The 27,015-nt window shown below is 41.9% G+C and overlaps 1 protein-coding gene across 3 annotated transcripts in view; it reads left to right on the top strand.

Annotated features, from left to right (window-relative positions):
- ARHGEF28 (Rho guanine nucleotide exchange factor 28) overlaps positions 1-27,015 on the top strand; it is a 283,698-nt gene that overhangs the window by 233,120 nt on the left and 23,563 nt on the right. For all 3 annotated transcript variants that reach the window (XM_087430179.1, XM_087430180.1, XM_087430181.1), the window contains 7 exons: positions 695-877; positions 10,426-10,557; positions 13,530-13,630; positions 16,688-16,726; positions 16,825-16,872; positions 21,454-21,939; positions 23,023-23,323. In XM_087430179.1, the coding sequence (XP_087286305.1) occupies positions 695-877; positions 10,426-10,557; positions 13,530-13,630; positions 16,688-16,726; positions 16,825-16,872; positions 21,454-21,939; positions 23,023-23,323 (1,290 nt within the window). The remainder of the gene's footprint in view (positions 1-694; positions 878-10,425; positions 10,558-13,529; positions 13,631-16,687; positions 16,727-16,824; positions 16,873-21,453; positions 21,940-23,022; positions 23,324-27,015) is intronic.

Here is a 27,015-nt window from a genome sequence, read left to right as displayed (position 1 = left end):
TGATGCCTGCCCCCCCCCCCAACCAGTTCACTTGGCATCTGTGGGGGTGGGGGGGTCAGATGTCAGTGTTTAAACTCTCCCCAGCGGATTCTGAGGCAGAAAGGACTGAGGACCCCTGGATCAGATGCTGGGTAAGGTCCCTTTAAGCTCTAAGAATCCTAGGGCACATTGACATCAGAGGAAAATGATGCAGGCGAAGATGGTTGAAGGAACTGGATGTTTAGAAACAGCGTCAACCAGTGTGTTGCTTTGATGGAGGGCGGCCGCAGCCCCGGGAGGTTCTGGCTTTTGCGTTGTTTCTCTCACCGGTCTTGCTCGTCACGGACCATGCCCCACCCCAGTTTTCATTCCTGAGCGTAATGTTTAGTCTTAATGGGAAGCAGCCTGAATAAACAAAGATTGCCTCTGCAAGTTTTTCTGGAATTAGGGGAATGGGAAAGGAATTGAACGTTTATTGAGTATGATAAACTTACAGAAAAGACAATGGAAGCTCAGAGTTAAGTCCTTTGCTGGAGGGACAGTTGCTAAGTGGAAGGTTAGGATTTGAAGCTGGGTCTGTCCCACCCGACAGCCTGTGCTTTACCTGTCAGACCATGCTGCTGGCCAGTGAGTCACATCTTTATCTTAAGCTTGGATTTTCGTATTAGTTCTTGTATTCATGTGATAGCCTTCTCTGGTAAATACTGTTTCATAGAAATACTCAGTAACCAAGACCAGCAAATTTGCACATATTTGGAGGAAAAGCTGAGTATCTATGCTGAACTTGGACAGCTGAGTGGATTTGAGGACGTCCGTCTGGAGCCCCACCTCCTCATTAAACCCGACCCCGGGGAGCCACCCCAGGCGGCCTCGTTACTGGCAGCAGCCGTGAAAGAAGGTAAGACGCTTCCAAAAGGCTTTGGTTCGACAAATTCAGAAAACGTTTATTGAGTACCTACTGTGTGCCCAGGCACTGTGGTCTTGGTGCTGAGGACACAGCAGAATAAGACAAATCTGACTCTCCTGGAATTTGTATTCCAGAAGCAGCAAAATAGAAGGAAATAAATACATCAGGTTGTGTCAAGTGCTATGAAGAATAAGCGGGTGAGAAGGGTGGAGAGTGGTGGAGTTGGGAGCCTCTATTTTAGATAGGGTGCCCAGGAATGGCCTCTTCAATGTGATGTGAAGGCACACACGAAAAAAGTGAGAAGGCCAAGTAGATATCTGGGAAAAGCATGTTCCAGACAGAGGAAACAGCAGGTGCAAAGGCCCTGAGGCAGGTAAGTGCCAGGTTTGTTTGAGGAGCAACTAGGAGGACAGAGCAGGTGCAGTGAAGTGAGGGGCGGGGAGTGGCAGGAGATGAGTCAGAGTTCTCGAGGACTCAGGTTACATGGATGAGGTAAGGACTTTGAATTTCCTTCTGAGTGAGATGAGAGGCATTACAGAGTTGTGAGTAGAGGAGTGACTTGATTTGTGTTTTAAAAGGCGCCCTCTGACTGCTGTGTGGAGAAGAGCCAAGTCTAGGGATAACCCTGGGAGCTGGGGGCTGAGGAGGGGCAGAGGACAGGGTCACTGGAGGTGAGAAAGTCAGGAGACAGACGCCAGGCTGTTGGGAGGTCTGTGTTCCTAGAACTGGAATCGCTGAGAACTTTCACAGTAGCACTGGCGAGGGGAGAACCGAATTGTCAAGGGGTCTGTAGATAACAGCGGCAGGGAAGGCAGTGAGAGCCGTAACCTGATGGCGCGAACTTCAGGGGAAGAAGGGCCTTAAGAGGGGGAATGGGGCTGACGGTCTGGAGGAGACCACAAGGACAGAGGGTTTGGGAGATAACAGCCACCACCTGAGAGCGTGGCAGGGGGCGCTGTGGATCAGAACAGGGGTTGGTAGATTACAGACCACGCTTGGAATGCGTCCCGCAGCCTGTTTCTGTAAATGTGGTTTTATTGGAACCCAGCCACACCCATCCTTTTACATAACATCTCTGATATCTCTGGCTGCTTTCTTGCTACAATGGCAGACATGAATAGTTGCAGCAGAGACCTTATGGCCCACAAAGCCTAAAATATTTACTCTCTGGTCCTTAGGAGAAAAAGTTTGCCAAGCTCTGGCTTAGTATCTCGGACCATTAGCTCTGGAGGAGAATTTAGGAATCGTGGAATCTCTCATCTTTATTTCACAGTTGAGGAAACTGAGGTCTTAAGAAGGGCATAGAGCTTGTCTGCAGGGTGGTCCACTGATGGATTCATTCATTCGTTCATCAAATATTCATTGAGTATGTACCGTGTGCACTGTTGTTGGTGCTGAGGAAGCAGAAATGCTTTCATGAAAACTTCTGGTGGGAAAGATGGACGGTACACAAGGAAGCAAGAACATCTCCGAAAGTCACCAGAAAATAAGATAATGGGGTTGGGATGAGGTGAAGGCTTTGCTTTAGAGAGGTCAGGGAAGACCTCTCCAAGGAGATTATTTTTTGAGATGAGACTTGAAAGATGAGAAGCAGCCAGCCATCTGGAGGTCTGGAAAGGACCATTCCTGGACAGAGAGAGAGCGAGTGCAGAGCCCCTGCGTCTGGAATGAGCTTGGCGTCTCCAAGGAGAGAAGGTAGGCCAGGCTGGCAGGAGGCAGGGGAGACTGCCACAGGGTAGGCGGGGACCGGATCTTTGTAGGCCGTGGTTAAGAAAAAAATGATAATAATTTTATTCCAAAATTGATGGAAAGTGATGGAAGCTTTTCCATCTTAAGGAATAAGGCATAATCTTATTTCTGTCTGGAAAAGAGTGCTGGCTGCTGAATGGAGAACAGATCGGAAGGAGACTAGTTTGCCTGGAGACTGTTGGGAAGCAATTACAGAAGCCGAGAGGAGATGTTCGAGCCTTGGTCTAGAGCAGGACTGCGGGCAGTGGGAGTAGAGAGAAGTGGACAGATGCAAGACCTATTTTAGAAACAAAGCTCAAAGGACTTTCAAACAGGTTGACAGGAACCGGTGACCCTGTCATTATCCTTGGTAACGTCTTTATTGAATAAGTCACCCACTCTCAATTTTGGCCAGTGGCTTTCACTTTCTCCCCCACCAAAACTGTCACTGAAGCCCTGTTTTCAGTCGATGTGTTTTATTTTCTCTGGGCCACCATGTGACGGGGTGCGGGGTGCTGGGGGCAGCGGTGGACCCAGCCTCTCTGAGAACCCAGAGCACTTGAAGTCCTGCCCGAGCCGCAGGTGGGATGATCCACCCTGGTCATTGAAGACGGCGAGGCTAGCAGGCATTCTAATCAGGGTGAGGTAGTTATCTTCGGGGGAGAGACAGTTTAGTAACGCCCCTGGAATCGTCTGCCGAGGTCTTGGCTCCACTGCACTGCTTTTCTGCCCTCCTCATCCTCTTCTGTCTCTGCCTCTACCTCAGAACTCAAGGTTCTGCTCAGTTTTCATCTCCTTTAAGAACCTTTTCCTAATCCTGCGGGCTAATGTAACGCTCCTGCTACTCTGCGGTGCTACTGGAGCATTTTATATGCTCTCACACCTCGATGACAGAACTTGGCACTGATCACGCGCTACCTTGTTAGCACAGTTAGTTGTGTGCATCTCTTTTCCTCCTCTGATCTGCAGACTCTCCTTATTAGTCATCAGATGACCAGTGGTCACCAGAACACAGCAGGTGCTCAATGAGTATTTGCTGAATTGAATCATTGGATGGAGGGTTTCAGAAATATTTGTAGGGTCCTCAAAATTATACTATTCCATGTGCTAGTTGAAAACCTTTTGTTGTAAATAAAAACTTGACTTTCTTGGTGTGAAAAGTGAAAGTGAACTTCACTTTCTTTTCCCAGTCTCACCAGATCCTAAGAGCAGCCTTCAGTGCTGGTTAAAAATGCAAATCCTTTGTTTTCTTCCCCGGAGAATCTGAACAGTAGGTCTAGGGTGAGGACTGGGAATCTGTATTTTTTTAAAATTTTGTACACATGTGCCCCTTCACCCCTTTCACCCACCCCCCACCCCCTTCCCCTCTGGTAACCACTAATCTGTTCTCTTGATCCATGTGTTTGTTTATCTTCCGCATACGAGTGAAATCATACAGTGTTTGTCTTTCTCGGTCTGGCTTATTTCGCTTAACATAATATCCTCAAGGTCCATCCACATTGTTGCAAATGGGATGATTTTGTCATTTTATGGCTGAGTAGTATTCCATTGTATATATACCACATCTTCTTTATCCACTCATCAGTCGCTGGGCAGTTGTGTTGCTTCCGTGTCTTGGCTATTGTGAATAACGCTGCAATGAACTCAGGGGTGCATGAATCTCCTTGTATTGTTGATTTCATGTTCTTTTGATAAATACCCAGTAGTGGGATAACTGGGTCGTATGGTATTTCTCTTTTTAATGTTTTGAGAAATCTCCATACTGTTTTCCATAGTGGCTGCACCAGTTTGCATTTCCACCAGAAGTATATGAGGGTTCCCTTTTCTCCACATCCTCTCCAACATTTGTTATTTTTTGTCTTGTTAATTATAGCCATTCTGACAGGTGTAAGGTGATATCTCATTGTAGTTTTGATTTGCATTTCCCTAATGATTAGTGATGTTGAACATCTTTTCATGTGCCTGTTGGCCATCTGCATATCTTCTTTGGAAACATGTCTGTTCATATCCCCTGCCCATTTTTTGATCAGGTTGTTTTTTTGTTATATGACTTCTTTATATATTTTGGAAATTAACCGCTTGTCAGATATAAGATTTGCAAATATTTTCTCTCAGTTGGTGGGTTGTCTTTTTGTTTTGTTCATGGTTTCCTTTGCTTGCAGAAATTTTTTAGTTTGATGTAGTCCCATTTGTTTATTTTTTCTTTTGTCTCCCTTGCCTGAGTAGACATGATATTTGAAAAGATGCTGCTAAGACCGATGTCAAAGAGTGTACTGCCTATCTTTTCTTCTAGGAGTTTTATGGTTTCAGGTCTTACATTCAAGTCTTGAATCCATTTTGAGTTAATTTTTGTGTATGGTGTAAGATAATAGTCTACTTTCATTCTTTTGCACATGGCTGTCCCGTTTTCCCAACACCATTTATTGAAGAGACTTTCCTTTCTCCATTGTACGTGCTTGGCTCCTTTGTTGAAGATTAGCTGTCCATAGATGTGTGGTTTTGTTTCTGGGCTCTCAGTTCTGTTCCATTGATCTGTGTCTGTTTTTGTACCAGTACCATGCTGTTTTGATTACTATTGCTTTGTAGTATATTTTGAAGTCAGGGATTGTGATGCCTCCAGCTTTGTTCTTTTTTCTCAGGATTGCTTTGGTTATTTGGAGTCTTTTGTTGTTCCATATAAATTTTAGGATTCTTTGTTCTACTTCTGTGAAGAATGTCATTGGGATTCTGATAGAGATTGCATTGAATCTTTAGATTGCTTTAGGTAATATGGACATTTTAACTATGTTTATTCTTCCAATCCATGAGCATGGAATATCTTTCTATTTCTTTCAATACTGTCTTATAGTTTTCATTGTATAGGTCTTCCACCTCGTTGGTTAAGTTTATCCCTAGATATTTATTTTTTGTTGCAATTGTATCTGGGATATCTTGAGTTCTCTTTCTGCTAGTTCATTATTAGTGTATAGAAATGCAACTGACTTTTGTAAGTTGATTTTGTACCCTGCAACTTCGCTGTAGTTGTTGATTATTTCTAATAGTTTTCTGGTGGATTCTTTGGGGTTTTCTATATACAGAATCATATCGTACGCAAACAGAGTTTTACTTCTTCCTTTCCAATTTGGATTCCTTTTATTTCTTTTTCTTGTCAAATTGCTCTGGCCAAAACCTCCAGTACTATGTTGAATAAGAATGGCGAAAATGGGCACACTTGTCTTGTTCCTGTTCTCAGAGGTATGGCTTTCCTTTTTTCACCATTAAGTGTGGTGTTGGCTGTGGGCTTATCATATATGGCCTTTCTTATGTTGAGGTACTTTCCTTCTATACCTTTTATTGAAAGGTTTTATTGTAAATCGATATTGGATCTTGTCAAATGCTTTCTCTGCATCTATTGAGATGATCATGTGGTTTTTATTTCTTATTGTGTTAATGTGCTATATCACGTTGATTGATTTGCAGATGTTGAACCATCCCTGTGTCCCTGGTATCAATCTCACTTGATCCTGGTGTATGATCCTTTAAATGTATTGCTTTATTTAATTTGCTAATATTTTGTTGAGGATTTTTGCATCTATGTTCATCAGTGATATTGGCCTGTAATTTTCCTTCTTTGTGTTGTCCTTGTCTGGTTTTGGTATCAGGGTAGTGTTGGCCTCATAGAATGAGTTAGGAAGTATTCCACCTTCTTCAGTTTTTTGGAATAATTTGAGAAGGATAGGTATTAAATCTTCTTTGAATGTTTGATAGAATTCTCCAGAGAAGGCATCTGGTCCTGGACTTTTGTTTTTTGGGAGGTTTTTGATAACTGTTTCAATCTCTTGACTTGTGGTTGGTCTATTCACATTCTCTATTTCTTCTTGATTCAGTTTTGGGAGGTTGTGTAAGTCTGAGAATTTATCCATTTCTTCTAGGTTATCCCATTTGTTGGCATATAGTTTTTCATAGTATTCTCTTATAATCCTTTGTATTTCTGTGGTATCCACTGTAATTTCTCCTCTTTTACTTCTAATTTTATTTATATGAGCCTTCCTTCTTTTTTTCTTAGTGAGTCTGGCTGAGGGTTTGTCAATTTTATCTTCTTAAAGAACCAACTCTTAGTTTCATCGATCCTTTCTACTGTTGTTTTGGTTTCTATTTCATTTATTTCTGCTCTAATTTTTATTTACTTCCTTCTGCTGACTTTGTGCTTTGTTTTTTCTTCTTTTTCTAGTTCTGTTACGTGTAGTTTAAGATTACTTATTTGAGATTTTTCTTGTATGTTGAGGTAGGCTATATTGCTATAAATTTCCCTCTTAGTACTGCTTTTCCCCCATCCCATAAGAGTTGGTATGTTGTGTTTTCATTTGTCTCCAGGTATTTTTTGATTTTTCCTTTGGTTTCTTCATTGATCTAGTGGTTGTTCAGTAGCATGTTTAGTCTCCACATATGTGTGCCTTTCCCAGCCTTTTTCTTGTAGTTGATTTCTAATTTCATAGCATTATGGTTGGAAAAGATGCTTGATATGATTTCAATCTTCTTAAATTTATTGAGGCTTGCCTTGTTCTCCAACATATAGTCTATCTTTGAGAATGTTCCATGTGCACTTGAGAATAATGTGTATTCTGCTATTTTTGAATGGGAATGTTCTATGTATGTATCTGTTAAGTCCATCTGGTCTAGTATTTCATTTAAGGCCACTGTTTCCTTGTTTGCTTTCTGTCTGGATGTTGTATCCATTGATATAAGTGGGGTGTTGAGGGCCCCTACTATGTTTGTGTTGCTGCCAATTTCTCTCTTTAGGTCTGTTAATAGTTGCTTTATATACTTTGGTGCTCCTGTGTTAGGTGCATAGATGTTTATAAGTGTTGTGTGCTCTTGGTGGAATGTTCCTTTTATCATTATATACTGCCCCTCTTTGTCTCTCATTGTCTTTTTTATCTTGAAGTTGGCTTTGTCTGATATAAGTATGGCAACACCTGCTTTCTTTTGCTTGCCATTTGCTTGGAGTATTGTCTTCCATCCCTTCACTCTGTGCCTTCTGTTTGTCTTGAGGGCTGAGATGTGTTTCCTGGAGGCAGCATATTGTGGGTCTTGTTTTTTAATCCATCCAGCCACTCTGTGTCTTTGGATTGGAGAATTCAGTCCATTTACATTTAGAGTGATTATTGATATGTGAGGGCTTAATGCTGCCATTTTATCTCTTGTTTTCCAGTTGTTCTATATTTCCATTGTTTCTTTTCCCTTATATTTCTGACTGCCATTTAAGTTTGGTGGTTTTCTGTGATGGTTTTCTCAGTTTTCTCTTTATTTATGATTTGTGGCTCTGCTCTGATTTTTTGTTTCATGGTTACCATGAGCTTTGTGTAAAAGATCTCATAGATGAGATAGTCCATTTTCAGGTAGCCTCTTATCTACATTAGCTTAAGCAGGTTCCATCTCTTTCCTCTTCACTTTCTGAGGTATTGTTGTCACAAGTTAGCCTTTTTTGTGTTGTGAGTTTGTGACTAAATTGAAGTCTTTATAGTTATTTTTGATGCTTTCCTTCCCTTTATCTTTTATGTTATAATTAAGTGCTTACTAACCTATTCTGATATAGAGCTGCAATTTTCTGATTTCTATTTATCTCCTTGCTCAAGGTTTTGTGAACCTTTGCTTTTTAGTTTCAGATGGGAGGGCTCCTTTCAACATTCCTTTAAGGCAGGCCTAGTGGTGATGAACTCCTTCAGCTTTTGTTTATCTGGGAAAGCTTTTATTTCTCCATCGTGTCTGAAGGATAGTTTGCTGGATAGAGTATTCTTGGCTGAAAGTTTTTGTCTTTCAGTATTTTGAATATATTGTTCCATTCTCTCCTAACCTGTAAGGTTTCTGCTGAGACATCCACTGACAGCCTGATAGGAGTTCCTTTGTGGATTTTCTTCTGCCTTGTTGCCCTTAATATTTTTTCTTTGTCATTGATTTTTGCCAGTTTTACTATTCTGTGCCTCGGAGAAGGTCTTTTTGCATTGATATGATTAGGAGTTCTATTGGCTTCATGTACTTGTAAGTCTAGTTCCTTCCCCAGGTTTGGGAAGTTCTCAGCTAGTATGTCTTTGAACAAGCTCTCTGCTTCTTTCCCCGCCTCTTCTCCCTCTGGATTACCAATAATCCTTATGTTGCTTTTCCTAATAGAGTTGGATATTTCTGGAAGAATTTCTTTGTTTTTTAAAAATCTTAGTTCTCTCTCTTCCTCCACCTGAAGCATTTCTATATTTTTATGCTCTAAATCACTAATCTGTCCTCCATAACATCAGCTCTGTTTTTTTTTATGGTTTGTAGATTATTTTTTATCTCATTAATTGTGTTCTCCATCTCCAGAATTTGTTTGTTTGTTTTTTTTTTTTTTAGAGCTTCAGTCTCTTTGGTGAGGTGTTCCTTCTGCTCATTAATTCTATTCCTGAGCTCATTGAACTGTTTGAGTTTCCTTGTAACTTGTTGAGTTTCTTTATGACAACTATTTGGAATTCTCTGTCACTTAGATTGTAAATTTCTGTGATTTCAGGATTGGTTTCTGGAGACTTATCGTTTTCCTTCTCCTCTGAAGTGTTACTGTAGTTTTTCATGGCATTTGATTAATTGATCCTTTGCTGGCCTATTTGTGGTAGTATCAGGTCAGAGATTCCACCTGCCACCGCTGGAGGGGAGCAGGGGCTGTGTTTTCTGATCCCACACTGTCTGCTGGAAGTTGTGCCAGTAGGGCTGCTGTGTGTTTGTGCGGCCTGGCCACAGCTGCTTGGTGGGTCACACACATATGCACAGGGAGGGCCTCTGTGCTCTGCCCACCAGTCTCTCTCATGTGGGCAGAACTGCTGCACTTAGCAGGGGACTGGCCGAGCTGCTGCGCTAGGTGGGAGGGGAGGGGTGCTTTCTTTCCCACGCAGGCTGGCTCTGTGCTCGCAAGCAGCTCAGCTGAGCCTCTGTGCTTGGTGGGCGGGGCTCCCTCGGGGGAGCTTTCCCACAGGTGGGGCCACCACAGCATGGTGGGCACTCCTGCTAGCCAGGCCACTGCTCTAAAAGCATTCAGGCAGGCCAGGCTGCCTCTGCCCCCTCTTACAGTTGTGCCGGCCACTGTGTGAGGATCCGTGACCTGGATCACTGTTATGGGAGGGGGGGTCCACTCACCCAGTTCCACCGCTTCCTGGGGATCCAGTCCACCCGCTTTCAGACATATGGCTGTGTGGCTCTCTCAAATGTCCTCTTGTGCTGTGTAGGGAATCCTCTGTTGGTCAATGGATATCTGTTTGGTTGTAACCTAGAGGGGAGAGACAAAGGAAACAACTCACTCTGCCATGATGCTGACGACACTCCTGGGAATGTGTATTTTTTAAGGCACGTTTGGGGAAATACTCTTTTGAAGAATAGCTAGTATTTCTGAATAGCAAGTTTTAAAATCCTAATGCTGGATATCATATTTAAATTAGTTGAGTTACAGGGAGTTTTTCACACCACTAATGCACTGAACATTGCATTTGAGGTGTTTATACAATAAGTTTGTTTTTTTATTGAATTCTCTATTGTAAAATGATACTAAAAGTATTGGTCTAGATTACAGGTTAGCAAACTTTTTCTGTAAAAGGCAAGATAGTAAATATTTTAGGCTTTGCAGGCCACATACAGTCTCTGGGACACATTCTTTTGTGTGCATGTGTGTTTTAACAACCCTTTAAAAATGTTAAAACCATTTTTAGCTCCTGAGCCATATAAAGACAGATTCAGGCCAAATACGGTTTGCCAACTCCTGGTCTAGATTAAACTATATATGTTTGTTTTTTAATTTATTTTTGTTTTCTTCTTAGCTGAGAGCCTACAGGTTGCAGTGAAGGCCTCACAGATGGGCGATGCATGTCCGTCATCCGAGGAGGGTTGTGGAGAATCTGCCTTGACGGATACGCTCAGTTCTCAGGATGTGCCAGGACTGCCTACTGCTTGTAAGTGAAATGCAGGCCTTTGCAATGAGCCTGAACACAACCCCTGGAGTGTGTAGTGGTTCCACGAGGTGAAGGCAACAACTCTGTCCCTATTTGGAGGAGATTTAATGTCTTTTTTAAAATTAGAAAAAACTTGAGAATAAACATGCTAGCCTACTCTCCATATAATAATGACCCTGGTGTTCCAAGGACGAGGACTTATAGCAGAGTTGGTGGGTTCCACTGCCCAGTTACCCAGGCAAGCTCTGTACCTTCCCAAACCCTACCCTGCCTCATTTTTGATAGGACTTATTGAATATACTTTGGAAAGAACTTCTAAAGTCTTTTGGTGTTTTGATAAAGGCTCCCTGCAGCTCATTAGAGAGCAAGGCCTTCACTTAATCTCATCTCTTAATGTATCAATGGGGGGAAACAACTCAGAGAACCAGAATCTTGTACACACACACACACACACACACACACACACACACACACACGGTTTGGTGGTTAAAGGCAGAAGTGCCAAGAGATTCTTGATCAATGTCGTCATACACATTAGTTCAGGACAGAATTCATTTATTAAAACACTGTTTCAATATGTTTTACATACAGAAAACTAGAATGTAGAGAATTGATTTAGGTAATTTCTCAGAGCCTAATTCTATGGGTATATGTGTAGTTATATGCTAAATATTTAATTCTCTAAAGATTTCTGAGATAAGAGCATAAAGAATACATTTTAAAAAAAGAATATATTTTTCATTATGTCCGAGTGGTAAGAACCTTACTTCCACCAGGTCTTATCTGCACAAGGTAAGTGTCTTTAGTAGCTAGAGACTGGAGGATTAACTTGTCTTAGCATTTCTTTAACAACATCCCTTGGTTAATTAAGATATATGGAAGCAGTACAGTTTTAAAATGCTATACATTTTCTTTTTTTTTTTTTTTTTTACCAACACCAATAATTACTTTCCCCTCTCAAGTTCTGCTTTATCTAATCCTGGTTTCTATTTTCAGAATGTGCACATATGCTTTTCATTTCAACACAGCCCAGATTCGTCAGGGGAGTTGTACTGCCCTGGGTGATTTCCTTTTTTAAGAAGAACCTCATTATGCCATTGAGGAAGTTCTGTTTAAAGATACACGTAGGGTCCACTGCTCTCAGCCTCACCCCGGGGACAGCTGGAGGGGCTCCACTCGCTGCTGCAGCTGCTCTGAGCTCATGCTGCACCTTCCCTCCCTCAGACCAGGCGATGGCGGTTCTCCCTGTCTGTGTCCACATCTCCTGTGACTCGGGCGAGTTCCCAGGGGACACCCATGACATCTGCAGAGCCACTGGGAGGCTGTCTACAGTGGCCTGATAGTGGGATTCATGTAGAGGAGGGGCTAGGGCAGGTTGGCGGGGTCCTGTCCCCATTCGGTTCTGGGCTGCATGATGTGGCATGGTGCCACAGGAGTTTGATTCTCTTTATGAAGTTGATGAGGGCACAGTGCTGTTTCTACACGAGGGTCGGTAACTGAAGGTGTCCATTCTGCATTTGACTTTGAGGACTGGGTCTTTCTAAGTCAGACCTGTGTCTGTCTGAGGTTATAGACTAAGCAGGCCCTCTGTTTTAGTCCTCAATAGACCCAATCAGGTGGATGAGTATAACCTACTCCCTATAAAAGTCTGGAGCCCCTCTCGTCCACTCGAAACTTGAATACGGGAATGGAGGGCCCTGATCCACATTCCACTTTTCTGCCTTCATTTGGCTCACCATCAGCTTCTTTCCCCATTTGATGGTCCTCATTTCTATCAGGGAAGAGAGAGAGAGAATGGTTAATTCTTTGGTAATGCCTTTGGCATTTCTCTAAGAGTTAAGAATAGTACCCAGTAGTAGAACCATTTTTTGGGAGACAGAAAAATCTCCATAAAATGTCCCTTCACTATACGTGAGTGGGCATTGACTGGCTTGGGCAAAATGAACTTAATTTTTAGCTGATATAATTTGAAGCAGTTTCTGCTTAAACACTTCTTTGTAATAGAAGGCGGCTTTGGATTCCTAGAGGACTCGCATTTAAAGATGGCACTAGGAAAAAAAATTTATAGACAGTGTCACAAAGTGAGTATCTATTTCATCAGGGTCTGATTGGACATGGTTCCAGTGAAATTCTGTGTGTGAAAGGGCTTTGGAAAGTCTAGTTTTAATCAGTGTAGGTGGGGATAGTATAAATTTTAACTAAGTTCACATGGGTAAAGACAGAAAATCCTGCCAACAGAGGTTTAACGGTTGGAGTGAAATCTGTATTCGGCACTTGAAAATATTTCTGGACTAGAAATATTTCTGTATTTTCATAGGTTAAAAATATAGTGTTTACAGTATTTGTGAATGTAGAACATAAATAAGAATTGTGAGAAAAAACACTTGGAGATTGTTTAAAAAAAGAAAAAGTGATTGGCAACAGGCGGGGTCTCAGTCTTCGTGACTTCGGGATCGTGGAGCGTTAGCTCAGGAGGATGTTGCCCCCTGGCGCCGGACTCCTCCTTCCTCCCGAGCCTGTACGGTCTGCGGCTCTTGCACGGGCCCTGAGGGAGCCTTCCGCAGGCCTGTCTCCTCAGACCTGGGCCTGCCCATGCTGCTTTTTCTGCAGGGCCTGTTCTCCACTGCACCCTCCCCAGGCGCTTTTTTCTATCAACTGAAAGTAGATGTAGAATCACCCTCTCGGTACCACCACCGACACATGAGCACCTCCCCTTGAGCAGAAAGAAAGATAACAGATGGGCGATAACTGATTCCATGGGTCAGTTTGGTACCTGTTAGCGTGGAAGCTCCCTGAGGGCAGGGCCTGCGCGTTGCTCTGCGCTCTTTCAGCACATCATATGAGAGTATTCGATGCGTGTGATTTTGTGATGGTTCTTAATTGGAAATGTGTCAACTGTGTACAAGAGAACCCAGTCCTGGCTGCCCTTGGATGATGTCCTTTTTGTTTCTGTCTCGATGGTGCACTTCCAGCACTAGACGCAGAAGGGGCAGGAGGAAGAGACTGTTGGGACGTGGATCCCGGGATCCAGGGTGTGGGCACCGACGTGGCCGTCTCTGATGCAGGGGAGAAGGTATCGTGAACTGACTTGTTAGTAAATGGCACCGGTCACTTTGTGTAACAAAATAACCCCGGGTCTGGTCTGTCCAGTGAGTGGTATGACAGTGTTTTCCTGAATTGTCCTCTGTTTCAATATTCATATTTAAACTTTTTAACTTATTTCTTCTTTAAATGTTCTTACTCTTCCTATATCGTGTGGGTGTAAAGAAAGAAATAATTGAAAAGTTATTAAAAAGATTTAAAACTCGGACGTTTACTCGTGTGTCTGCACTCTTCCTTCTGCCTGACTTGCACTGTCCGTGCTGCAAACCTCTCGCTTCTCCCCGCGGCGTCTGGCAGCTCTTGGCCGAGAGGGGGTCCTGGGTGTCGGGGCCTCAGGCAACCAGGTGGCGCTAACGTGGCAGAAATCATTTTGACTCTGGAATGTTCTTCTTTCACTTTCTCTTACCTTCCTCTCCTTTTAGATTGCTTTCTGTCACCACTCATATTGTCACTACTTTTTGTGATAGACTTTTAATCAACCTGACCAACTTTTGCTTGGGGCAAAGTTGTTCCAAATGCCTCTTCTTCTTCTTCTTTTTTTTTTTTTTTGTGAGGAAGACTGGCCCTGAGCTACCATCCTTGCCCATCCTCCTCCACTTTTATGTGGGACGCTGCCACAGCATGGCTCGACAAGTGGTGTGTCGGTGCACGCACACTTAACCGATACACCAGGGGGCCGGCCCCCTAACTGCCTCTTCTTTTTTGACGTACAATACATGTAGGTTATAACACTGTCTTTTAAAAAATTAAATGTGTGAAAATTCCTATTCAAATGAAGCCAGGATGTCAGAAATAGAGGGAATGAGAATATGTTTCTGGGAGGCGTGAGGGGGCCTCCCTGGGATTGTCTGGGGCTCAAGAGTTTAGCTTCGTCTAAAATTGGAGTAGGCACATTACCAGATGCCAATGTGTGTTAATGTGGAAAAATGACATATGTCAGGTCTTTATATATGTAACATTTTGTGTATTTTTGTATATATTGCATATGACTGAGAAACCAAATCCAAAGGTTTTTTAAAATCCATAGAAAAGATGCCTGTGATTTAATGTTTTTTTTAAACTTCATAGGCCAAAATGAAACTAGGAATGAAATATTTTACTCCACTTATTCTGACTGTAAGCTTTCTAACTTCTTCCTAAAACGTCCCTGCTGCCCATCCTTTTCTGTGCAGACTTCACTTTTAAATCTGTAGCTTTTGTATTATTGGGGGGGGGGGGTCGATTAGTAACAGTTTCCCGTGGATGGAAGCTGAGGTGGCTCCCACCCCTGAAGGCTTTCCGTCCTGGGACTCAGTCACAGGTAAGTGAGAGTAATTTCCAGGTTCCCCTTCAGATGAGCCCACCTGGAGAACTGTGCCATTAATAAGGCATTTTGAGAAACTGAATGAACCGATGTATAGGGCAAGATCACTTGAAATCAAATTTTAAAAAAGTGTATAATGGATATTTTGTAATTAGCTTAATAAGGTAAGATTTTAAAAAACATTTCTAAAAGAATTAATTTGTAACCGAAATGGCAAAATACCAAGTGTAAATCACCAACTGCAGCTATGCACATTCACCACAAGGTGGCAGACCAACTCCAATAAAAAGATGGCATTAAAAATTCCTTTCTTGCATCTACCCTAGTGGTTCTCAGTAGTAAGTAACCACATGTAGGTAATCCAACTCATTTCCATGTCTCTAATTTTTATAGAATGTAAAAATTCTGTACCATACGATCTTACAAAAGCAGTGGAGTGTTGGAGCAAGGTCAGAACCAGAGAGAGCCCCAAACTGACTGCAGACTGGGAGTCGCAGCCCCATTACCTGCCGGAGGGTCGGGCACAGATCTGACGGCTCTGAACTTCGTCCCCTTTTCCATCCTTGTCCTTCCCCTATTAGAGGTGCTGCTTGGTAGTGAGATCTCTCATTGGCAGGCTGGGGGAGAGCATGGGGAGAGGGGGTGGGAAGAAGAGATGGGACTAGCTCATCATGGTGTCATCAGCCTAAACTAATTGAATTTAACAAGTCCACAGTTACCTGATGACATGACCACAGTTGACTGTTCCTTGTGGTTTCAACTTAAATCTGCTCAGACAAGAGCAAGCCGCGAGGGGAGACTGCAGGTTCTTGGAGGGCAGGGAATCGGATGACCTCCCGTAGTGTAAGATGTGGAGAAGCAGTGGGTGCTCAATATTTGTAGAATGGAGGGTGAATGTCCATTTCATGCCAGGCATCGTTCTTAGGCTCGTGTATAGCATTGAACATGCAGATGAAATCGCACTCATTGGCTTACATCCCAGTGAGAGAAGACAGACGATAAATGAATAGACAAGTGGTCAATTCAATTCTGGAAACTGGAAACCGTCACTATCCACATGTGCCCCTAATGTGTGCAGTAGAGAGACCCCATCCCTCAGGAGCAGACGGTCTCATGGAGCCTCATTCACGGCCTCTGCTGGTAGTGCTTCTACTGGGCAATCACAGACTGGCCCGGTGAACTCGGAGAGATGTGATCTGGAGCAGACCAGCCAAGTGCTCCCCTTTGGGCCGCCTCTGGGTCTAGTTTCTTCTCCCAGCCACTGGCTATTTTGGCTTTGTGAATCTCAAACATTGAGAGAGAGAGCTCAGGGCCAGGTATGATGTTTTCTAGCTTCCAAATCTGCCCTCCAGGATGCAAGGAGCCAGTCTGGCCTGAGAGACAACTTCAGCCTGGGCACAGAGAGCTCAGTTTACACTGTGGTTTGCACAAGGTGAATACATCACGTATGGAGAGGGCGGGCACTTCTTCACCCTCATCGCTTGTTGTTTAAGGGATGGTTGGGTGAAATTTACCGTGCGTCTCAAAGACCGAGTTTGCAAAAGGGTCTCTTGTCAAGTGGTTGTTTAATTCTGTAGGCTTTGATTTCTGGGAGGAAACAGTCACTATAGAAGAGTTTAGAGAGAGTGAAGTGTTTTACTGGAGGTCATACGTTTTGGAACACTACAGTGTAGCTTTTTGAAAGAAGAGTGATTCTTCATTTTCTTATGTTTTTATGTATTCTAGGTGGAATATAGAAACTTCCCAGGTTCTTCACACTCAGAGGTGAGCTATGCACACCTTAAATATATCACCATCCTCTCTTTATTTGTGGATAAGGAATGCTTTTTCAAGAATTTGACACTTAGGATCTTATTTTTCAGATTATACAAGCGATACAGAATTTAACCCGTCTTTTATATAGCCTTCAGGTAACTATGCTCCTCTAATTTTTGACCTTGCGAATGTTTCTCTTAATGCAATTCACTTTATTTGATGATTCCCAGACCTTAAAAATTAGAGCATTTGAGAGGTAGTGAATGATCTTAAAAGAATGCCAGCCCCCAAGTGTCGCTCAACTAGATGTGTTGAACTTCGCCTGCTTTTGTGATCACAGAGCAACACCACTACATTTTATACTGTTCTTCTCTGAAACCATAAAACACTTCATATCTTTAAAAAATATTGATGAATATGATCTGGCTTGAAGTTTACAATGAAACTCTTAGGTGAGTGTAGCATGACTTCACATTTTCTGGTGAAAACTCAAATTCACACCTAAACTTTTTTCATTTCCACATGTGGCCTCAGGCCTTTGGATCCCTTAAACAGTTCATATGCTCCTTCATTTCTGGGTTTGTTCATCCACCCGACATTTTTTGTGTGCCGTCTCTGTGCGGGGCGCTGTGCTGAGGGCTGAGCACAGACGGAAATGGGCCAGAAAGCCCACGTCAGGTGGCTCACTGTCTTCCAATGAAGGACGGGCAGGAATCGTGCTTGTGTGTAGGATTATAGGGTTGGATGAACCCCTAGGCCATGCAGAAGAAAGGCCGAATACATCCAGTTGCTGAATTTATAGATTAAAAATATTTTAAAATGATGTAAAAGCAATGTTTATATTGTAAACAAACTTGTAGAAAAACTTGAGTATACAAGTAAATAAAATAAAACGATTTGTGATTCTACAGAGAGAATTACTATTGTTGTGTTGGAGTATATCCCTCCAGTTTTTAGAATCAGTTTACATATACTCTTGCAACATGTGCCTTTCTATGTCACAAGCAATTATCACATAGCACAATTTTTAGTGGTTGTATAATCTTCACGTCTCTGGAATTTATCCAGTTTCTCATCATTTATACCTTTGTGTCAATATTCTAGTAGATATCCTTGTACACTATAAACACACCTGAGTGTTTCCTTAGCATGAATTACCAGAATTATTTTTTTAGGTTTTTAATAGACATTGCCAAAATAAATCAACATCCCTCGCTACTTGTCCTTAATTTGAAAATGGATCAAGGTATCTGATTATCTTAATTTGCATTTTTTGGATTACTATTGAGATTAAACTTGCTTTTCCTATTGGCTTATTAGCCATTCATATTTCATATCTTATACCTGTTGAATATTAAAAGGAAATAAAATTGACTTTACATTTTCACTGTAAAAAATGTAAAGTCATACTACATTTGATGTTTTCTTGTTTATACCTCGACTGCATCAAGACTTCTTTCTCTTAAGTTCTATTGAGTTAAGTTCTATCTGCTTATTCTTGCTCTAGTACCATTATCTTAATTATTAAAGTTTTGGATTACATTTGTTTTGTTTTGTTTTTTGAGAAAGATCAGCCCTGAGCTAACATCCCTGCTAATCCTCCTCTTTTTGCTGAGGAAGACCAGCTCTGAGCTAACATCTATTGCCAATCTTCCCCCTTTTTTTTCCCTTTTTCTCACCAAAGCCCCAGTAGATAGTTGAATGTCATAGCTGCACATCCTTCTAGTTGCTGTATGTGGGATGCGGCCTCAGCATGGCTGGAGAAGCGGTGCGTTGGTGCGCGCCTGGTATCTGAACCCGGGCTGCCAGTAGCAGAGGGCGCGCACTTAACTGCTAAGCCACGGAGCCGGCCCCTTGGATTACATTTGAATGTATGACAGTGCTAGTCTCCTCTTATTTTTCTATGCTTATCTATATATTCTTTCATAAGAACTTTTGAATCACTCTGACAAGTTTCTTCTACCAAGACCTTTAAAATGTCATCATATTTATAGGTAAATTGGGGAGAATTGGCATTTTTGCAATAATTAGTCCTCTTGTCTGAGAACATGTTGTTAGTTGTCTCTTATGTTCTGCTGGAAAGCTTTGTAATTGTCTTCACATAGGTACCGTATATATATGTATTTTTTTTTTGACTGAGTTTATAGATATTTGTGTCTTTGTTCCTATTGTGAATGGAATTTTTTTCATTATGTTTTTCCAATTGTGGTCGCTGATATAAATAAAGGTATTAATTTTTATATATTTATTTTATAACTGGCCAACTCATTGATTTTATTTTTTGTTTTAATAGTTTTTCTGTTGATTCTTTGGAATATTTCATGTAGAAAGTAAAAATTTGAAAATAATGGTATTATGGCTATTCTTCAAGAATTATATCAATTTCATTTTCTTGGCTCGCTGCTTTGGCTAGAACTCCTGAAACTGTGTTAAATAGTAGTGATGATAGTAAGCAGTCTTGTCTTCAGGATTTAGTGGGAATGCTTACGTTAGATATGCTGGTCTGGGCTCGATGTTCTTAGAGATGGATTTATCAGGTGAAACAAATAGTCTTTCTTTTTCTAAGAAAGAGAAGGGGTGAAGTTTGAGTATAATTCATTAACTTTTGGGAGATGAAAGCATTGAGAACCCTGGCTTGCACTGTCTGATGAAAACACTCACAAGGTCACGTCTCTCCTTTTCGACCTTGACCGCAGCCCTATGTGGAGTCAAGGTTCAGAAAAGCTGGTGACCTAAGTGACTTAATTTTTGCAACACATTAGGTTGAAGCAACACAGGAAATATCAAATTCTACAGTGGATTCTCTTAAGCAAAGCTCTTCAGCTGGTCTAAGGATAGGGGCTCTGGAAGATTTCTGTTCATGGCACAATTGTCTCTTTTGAAGCTGAATCTCTCGTGCATGATTGAAGTTTTTATGTAAGCATTTTTGAATCAGATGGAAATGAAATTTGATCCCTATATTAAGAGAGTGGATTTAGAGTTGAGGTATAGTCAAGGCAGAAAGGGAAGGACAGAGAATTATTCCAGCAAAGAAAAGTTAAGAGAGAGTGAATTGGAAATTTCCCTAAACTTGAAAAGCAAGTGCTGTTCCCATCCTAAATATAAATGTGAACTTTAAGTGTGAAAATGAATATCCAGTCTTCAGATTCCACCTCTATGTTGCAGAAGAGATGCTCTTATCCCAAATGTTGAGTAGATATGAAGAATACTTCATGGTAGCACTTAATTAGGGTAATTGTAACCCTTACATGACAGTTATCATTGCCTAACGTAGTTTTGACGTATATAATATTGGATTTTTGTTTGTTTTACTACAGTGATGCCCTTAAGATTTGTTAGAATTAAATGGTGATGTACAGTCCACAATTTGCTCTAGCCAGGTCCTCAGGGTCCTGACTGGCTTGTTATTGCATATTTAAAGATCAAAGTAATTAGTACCTATTCTCAATGATAATCATTGTTCTCTTTACAATAACTTCTAAAAGATATTAATCAAATATTCATGTGAATTTGAAATTTTTAAAATTTTCAAATTTAAGAACATTAATTTTATTTCAAAAGACCCCAGTGAATACATTTTTGAGTCTTATTCTAAAACAAGTACCAATTTAAAATATACCTTAGTTCTTGAACCTTCAAAAGTCTAGGAAACTGCTGATCCAACAAAAGACTAATGGTTAAATCCCCATCTTCTCAGCATCTATTACACAGACAGTTTTAAAAATTCTTAGGAAAGAAAAATGTGAATTTGTCCCTAGGAGAGTAATAATTTCTCATAACCAGTCAAAACACACACACATACCCAGTATGCGGCCATTTTCAATTTGTCCCTTCTGTGCCGCTTTGTGCTTTAAATGGGAACTTTCAAAATTAAAAGCTTCCAAGGGCATTCACAGAGATTTTTTTTGGTTTTGTGGACTCCTTCCAAATCGTGCAAATTATTTCCTGTGATGCTGCCAAACTTTTCATAGGCAGATACTGTAACTCAAAAAGTTTTTTTAATCTGGTTGGTAATGTCCTCTGGGCTTTAGAAGTATCTATGTTCCCTTAATCATTCCAGCCTCCTGTTAGCAATCTATTAAAGAAATGAATTTCAGCTTAGTGTTTTATGCATGACCTTCCTGCTATAATACAAGAAATAACAGTAACGAGACTGGCTTTACCACTTACATATCTCCTAAATATGATATTAACTGCGGTTCTTGGGTATTATGCTATAAAAAGATTATTTACCAGAAGTCTCCAAGTGGTTGACTTTTATTTTTATGTCTTCATGTACATGTACTTTAAGTAATTTCTAGTTTGGGACTCAAGTAAAGGATACTACTAGGTTTATATAGATTGTTAAATTCTCGTGAACTGAGTGGAGAGACCTCAGAAAGAGAATGAGACGTGAATTTGTGTTCTGAAATATTATTCAAAAGACTTGCTTAAATTTTATCCAACAAGCAGCAACAAAACACATTTCCAAAAGAGGGGATGAATATTGCTTTTGTGATGGCTTTCTTTTGTGGATAAATTCCCAGGTCATTCCCAGGTCATAAATTCCAGGTCATACCAGGAAATGTAGACAAGTCTATTTGAAGTGCCAAGGTCGGTCTTAGTAGGTAACTTACAAAAAGGACAGAAATATTTAGAGAAAATAATTTGGTCATGCTTTTTGTATTTGGAGGTGGTTCTAACCCAAAGCGCAAAGCGTGTGGAAGCCTTTACTTCTTTCCTCTCTGCCCTGACAGGCCGCCCTGACCATCCAGGACAGTCACATTGAGATCCACAAGCTGGTTCTCCAGCAGCAGGAGAGCCTGTCCCCCAGCCCCTCTTTCCAAGGCAGCCCCTTGCAGGACCAGGAGAAGCACCGCAGCTTGGAGAAGCCGCGTGAGGAGCTGGCCGACGTCCCCCAGCTCCAGCATCAGCTGCAGCAGGACCAGCGGCGCTGGCGTCGCGCGTGCGACCAGCAGCAGAGGGAGCAGGAGGCCAAGGCGTGCCGGCTGCAGGAGCGCGAGAGGGAGTGCCGGTCGCGGGAGGAGCTGCTGCTGCGGGGCCGCGGGGAGCTGGACCGGCAGCTCCGGGAGTACCGGCAGAGCCTGGAGCGGCTGCGGGCCGGCCAGCGCCTGGTGGAGCGGGAGCGGGAGCGGCTGCGGGCGCAGCGGAGCCTGCTGTGCGGCTGGCGGCGCGGCCGGCAGCGGAGCCTCCCCGCGGCGCTCGCTCCGGGGAGCGCGGAGGTACGGGTCCTCCGCGCCGGGGGAGGCGGGCGCGAGGCGGCGTCCCCAGGACGGGCCAGTCGCGGTCGGCCCTGCCTGCCTCTCTGCTTGTGTGAAAGCGCGCAAGAGTTTCCCGGCACGTAGGTGGCAGACGCTGGGGGCCCTCAGAGACGATGCACGTGCATCTTGACGGGTAATGCGGACATTTGAAAGGCCTAGGTCCTGTCGTGTCATGGGCCCGTGGGAATCCGAGACGCCTTTACCCCAGGGAAGAAACAGAATTGGGTTGTCCCGTAAGGCGAGGTCTGTCCTGGAGGCACACTCAGCGGTGAGCGTGCTGCCCTCCCTGGAGCTGAGGGGCCTCTTTATCCAGTCTTCAGTTCCCTATGGATATACCTTTTAGTAGATCAGTGAGCCATTAATGTACATTACAGGTGCTGGATTTAGCAAGTATAGTACTACTGTTATTCCAAGCTTATTCTTTTATTGTAAGTTTGACATAAATTCAAAATCCATTTCGCTAGTAATAGTTAACATGAATATACTAATGAATGACTGGGCAGGATAAAACCTTTTGGAAGATTCTGTGTTCCATTTGCACTCTCTCTAACCATCCTCAACAATTCCATTGATGCCAGGAGTTTACTTTTCTGTGCTATGTGCACATACATGCTTTTTATTGATTGTGTATAAGGCTGTAAAACCTGATAAGCTTATACGAAAGATCTGTATTGTGTCTGATTTTCCTTTCAAGTTGGCTAAATTACATTTATTGCAAATACTTCAGGTATACATGAATATTTGCAACTTTTTTATTTAGCAAAAGTGAAGATGCTGCTCTCTCAAAGTGGAAACACTTTAATGGCAGAGAACACTACTGCTTGTGTTTTTGTTTTGTTTGAAGATATGCTGTGCATAGCGAATTGACATTTTTGGTACTAGCTCATTAAGAGGGGTTGGGAGGAGGGAGGCAAGCTGATGTTCTTCTTGACCTCACTCTTCTGAAAATTTTTATTGCTAAATTCTATTAGAAATAAATACTTGATGAAACTTGCACAAATTGCTGGAGAAGTTATTGTATTTTTTCTGTATTTTCTTACACAGGTAATGGAATTCAATCAATCTGAGAGCTTATGTCATGAAAATTCATTCTTCATCAATGAAGCTTTAGTACAAATGTCACTTAACAATTTCAACAAACCGACTCCATCAGGTATCCATTGGGATGCCACCTACCCCCCAAATATATCTAACTCAGATTCGGTAAGGACTAGAGAGAACCAAGTAGACCTCAAGACGGCCATTTCTCAGTCCTCGGATGTCAACCACGAACTGTGGATAGCCGCTGTGTCCTCTCATCAGATGCCACCTCTCCACCAAAGCAGCAAGGATTCTTGTAAAAATGGTAATTAATACTTTAAACCTCATCTGTATAGTTTCAACAAGAAGCTGTGTCTCTGAATGGTTGGCTCTTCTTTAGAGTGAATCCAAGTGGGCCCTAGAATGGGAATAAATTGCTGATGTGCTGAAGTTTGTGGCATAAACTTTTCTTTGGGGCAGTCGGGGGTCATCACCTGTGAGTATCTAGGCAAGCTAGACCGTGGTCGGAGGGCTTAGAGGATGCTGCCAAGATGTAAGAACCAGACAGGGCTTTCAGGTCTGTGGGTTAAATGATAACTTTCCCTTAAAAGTGGAGCAACTTGATATGTATTCTTCAGTGTCGACCCTCCCACATCCGGATACACATTCTCGTCGACTCTCAGGAATAAGAGATGTGGGTAGGGTGTGTGGCCGACTTTATTGTCCATCATGGTGATTTCCTGTAACGCTAGTGAAACCTTCTGTACTGCTGTTAAACACCCCAAATGAAACTGTTAACATCATTTGTCATTGTAGAAAAGGTGTTGTGTCTCCGTAAGTACCTCATAATAACACAATTTGCTAATCCCATTAAAGCATTTGCCAAATATAAATGAAAGGCAGCTCGAGTTACCAGCTCCACATGAATCCAAATGATTGAAATCTACGTCTATTATAAATTGTTTTCTGTGGGATATGAGGTAGGGAATGGGAAGAACTTGAAACCTCTCTACTGAAAAACAGATGGCATGCAATAGAATAAACAAATGGCTGGCCACATGGATGGGAAATAAATCACCAACAGCACAGCATTTCAGAAACGTAAAATAAGCGGTAACGTAGAGATCTTCAGAACTGGACACGGATTTGTTTCCATGCTTGATATACATTCTTGGTTTGTCTGTAGGATAATTTTTCAGCAGTGAAACGTTTTGAAGGTATTCAGCTTCTCCAAGTTAGAGAGTGATAATTCTGACAGTGCCTGAAAGTTGATTTATTACTCACCCAGAAGATGTCGATTCTTAGTAGTGGATAATTCTTTACATTTTTTAGTCACTGCTGTAACATTCCTATTTCTTGTCAGTATGTAGAAGAGAATGAAATAGTTCTCTAAAGTATCATTTCAAATATTCTTTAAATAGAAAAGAAAAAATACAGTGGAATAATTCATTGGGATTAAAAAAATAGGCAATATTTAGAAAATGTAACCCCTCTAATATATTATCTTCTAACTTTAGTGCTATGGAGACCCCATTGCAGAATGCAGAATGCTTTTTCTAGGTACATGTTGCTTTGCTATGTTGATTCATTAAGTTGCTGTTTACAGCACTTTATATGTTTTTGTCAGTGTGGTTTTGCACACTGGCTTTGGTATCATTCAAAAACTCAGTTTGAGTTAAACCATATTCAGCTTTTGTTTAAAAGCAGTATTTCTCTCTTACTTTTTGTATATCTCCCATCTTTTTCTATTGACTTGTACTTCAAAGTGGAAAGCTTTTAAACGTTTGGCAGCACACTTGCAGGAGGTAGAAAATGTACTGAGGAAATAAACAGTGATTTAGATACAACCAGTCTCTCCACGTGTAAGGCATTAGGGATGGCCAAGGGAGATGCTGAGGAGATGTATTTACGCTTCAGGTATTGTGTGTCCAGGACACCCGGGACTTGGGCAGAAGAGAGGAGAATCAACCTTGGCCTGAATCTCTCAGGAGCATCCTGGTGTATGCAAGGGGGATAAGATCAGAAATGCACGGTGCGCTGTTGAGCACTGGAGTTTTGCAACTAGTCAAAAGACCCTATTTATGTTTGTTTACTTAAGCATGATAAGCAGTTTCTGGAGGAGAGAAAAGAAAGAGATTGGGATGGTAGGGAAGTAGGATGAAAATTGGAAATATATTCTTGAGTGTTGTCAGGGCCTGATAAAGCTGTTCGAACCACTCGGGAGCTTTCACAGCTCTTGTAATTGATAGTAGCACAAAGTAAGCCGCTGATGGTGGGCTTCGCTAGACTGCCTGTGCTCCCCACCCTTGCTCTGGGGGGCTGGGCTGGGAGAAGCAGGCCCAGGCTGTGCAGGTGGAGAGGAAGGCAGTGCAGCGTCCGGGTCCCCTGCTTTCACATTTTGCTGCTGAATCTTTGGGTTAGTGGTCATCAGTGACCACTGCTGAGGACCCATGGCTCACAATATTTTGGCTAACAAAATTGCCTCTAATGTTCTCGGCTGGTGTTTTTATTAAATGTGCATTTAACCATGTTTGATTAATGCTGTGCTGAAGATCTCATCTTTAGGGCCTAAGGTCAGCTGTTTTAGGCAACTCCTTAAAGAAGTGTTTGCTCTTTTGTCTGGTCCGGTACCGGGTGCATATGACCAGCTCAGATCAGTGGAAATGTGAATTTCTGAAGCAGTAAGCCTAATGGAAAAAAATTGTATGTAAATAAAATTGTTGAATGTGCTTAGGTGTCGCCTAGATTGGAATCTTCATTGGTTTGTTCAATCCAGCTTCACCAGACCCTGTATTCTGCTCTGGTTGTAATTGGGTTTTGAATTACCCTACCACCACTGCTGCCACCAGCAGTTTTATGACACCAAATTTCAAGTACTGTGCTAAGGTTTTACATGGAGAAACTCATTTAATACAACAATCCACTCAGGTGGTTCTGTTCTTATCTCCATTTGAAAAGGGAAACTGATGTCCAGAGAGGTTTAGTGACTGGTCCAAGGTCACACAGCTAGTAAACAGCAGAGCCAGAGATGGGACCGGGAAAGGCTGGCTCGGGAGCCCATGCTCTTCACCATTACACATACAGTGTTGATTTCCAGAGAGCTGTTTGAATTGTACTTTTTAAAGACATTGAAGTAGAAATAGGATAAATCCTGTTGTAATGCCTGGCAGGACGTACACAATTAAGGGCCAGTTTTCTGTTATTGTTGTTGTTGTTTATTCCCCTCCCTCCCTCCCTTTTTAATATCACCCCTCCCTCCCTCCCTTTTTAATATCACCCCTGGGAAATATTTCCAAATCTTTTGGATTGCCATGGCCGATGCTTGCACGGGTTCCGAGCATCTTCAGATATCATAAATACCTATTAGCTTCACTTTTTTCCCGTAAGACACATTTTCTTACGGATAGCTTGTTTCTCTACTGTTCCCTAATAGCAGCCTCATGTTATTGGAAATATTTTTCAGGTCGCACTTTAAAGAACTTTACTCTCCAGTGTTGGAAGTTGTTTCATGAACAAAATTCTTGGATATTTGAACATTAAATCTAAATTGGTATGTGATTTTATTTGTAGTGGAAGAGATGGTTGGTTTAAGAACCCTGTCTGTGCTCCTCTGAGGGACACTAGCCAAGACTACAGAAAATTTGAATTTCTTTAAACAATATAGTCCCTGCAGGACAATTGCTATGTAGTTGGCCTCATGAAGTGCTCAACTGCATTACTCTTCTTAAAGGCAGAACAAACAAAAAGCGCTTTATTCCTGTGACTTTTTTTTTTTCTCCTAGCTTTAGAATTCTAGAACTGTTTATTCAATGTGTCTATTAGTTTATGATATTTGCCTTTTTCATTTATCAATAGAGAAAACACTTTATGGTATGAAAATTAGTCTGAGATCTTCTTTGTCTCCCTTCTCTGTTATATTTTATCTGGACCTCAATATTTGCAGGTTACCTAAAAAGTTCCTCTTCACTGTAGTTAAAGCATTCTGGTTTTGCTGTGCATTTGATAAAATTTAAATCA

This window comes from Ceratotherium simum, chromosome 4 (assembly GCF_057802395.1).
Source record: "Ceratotherium simum simum isolate JZ-2026a chromosome 4, ASM5780239v1, whole genome shotgun sequence".
NCBI lineage: Eukaryota > Metazoa > Chordata > Mammalia > Perissodactyla > Rhinocerotidae > Ceratotherium > Ceratotherium simum.
The sequence above is the reverse complement of the archived record's forward strand: the minus strand, read 5'-3'. Positions and strand labels throughout refer to the sequence as shown.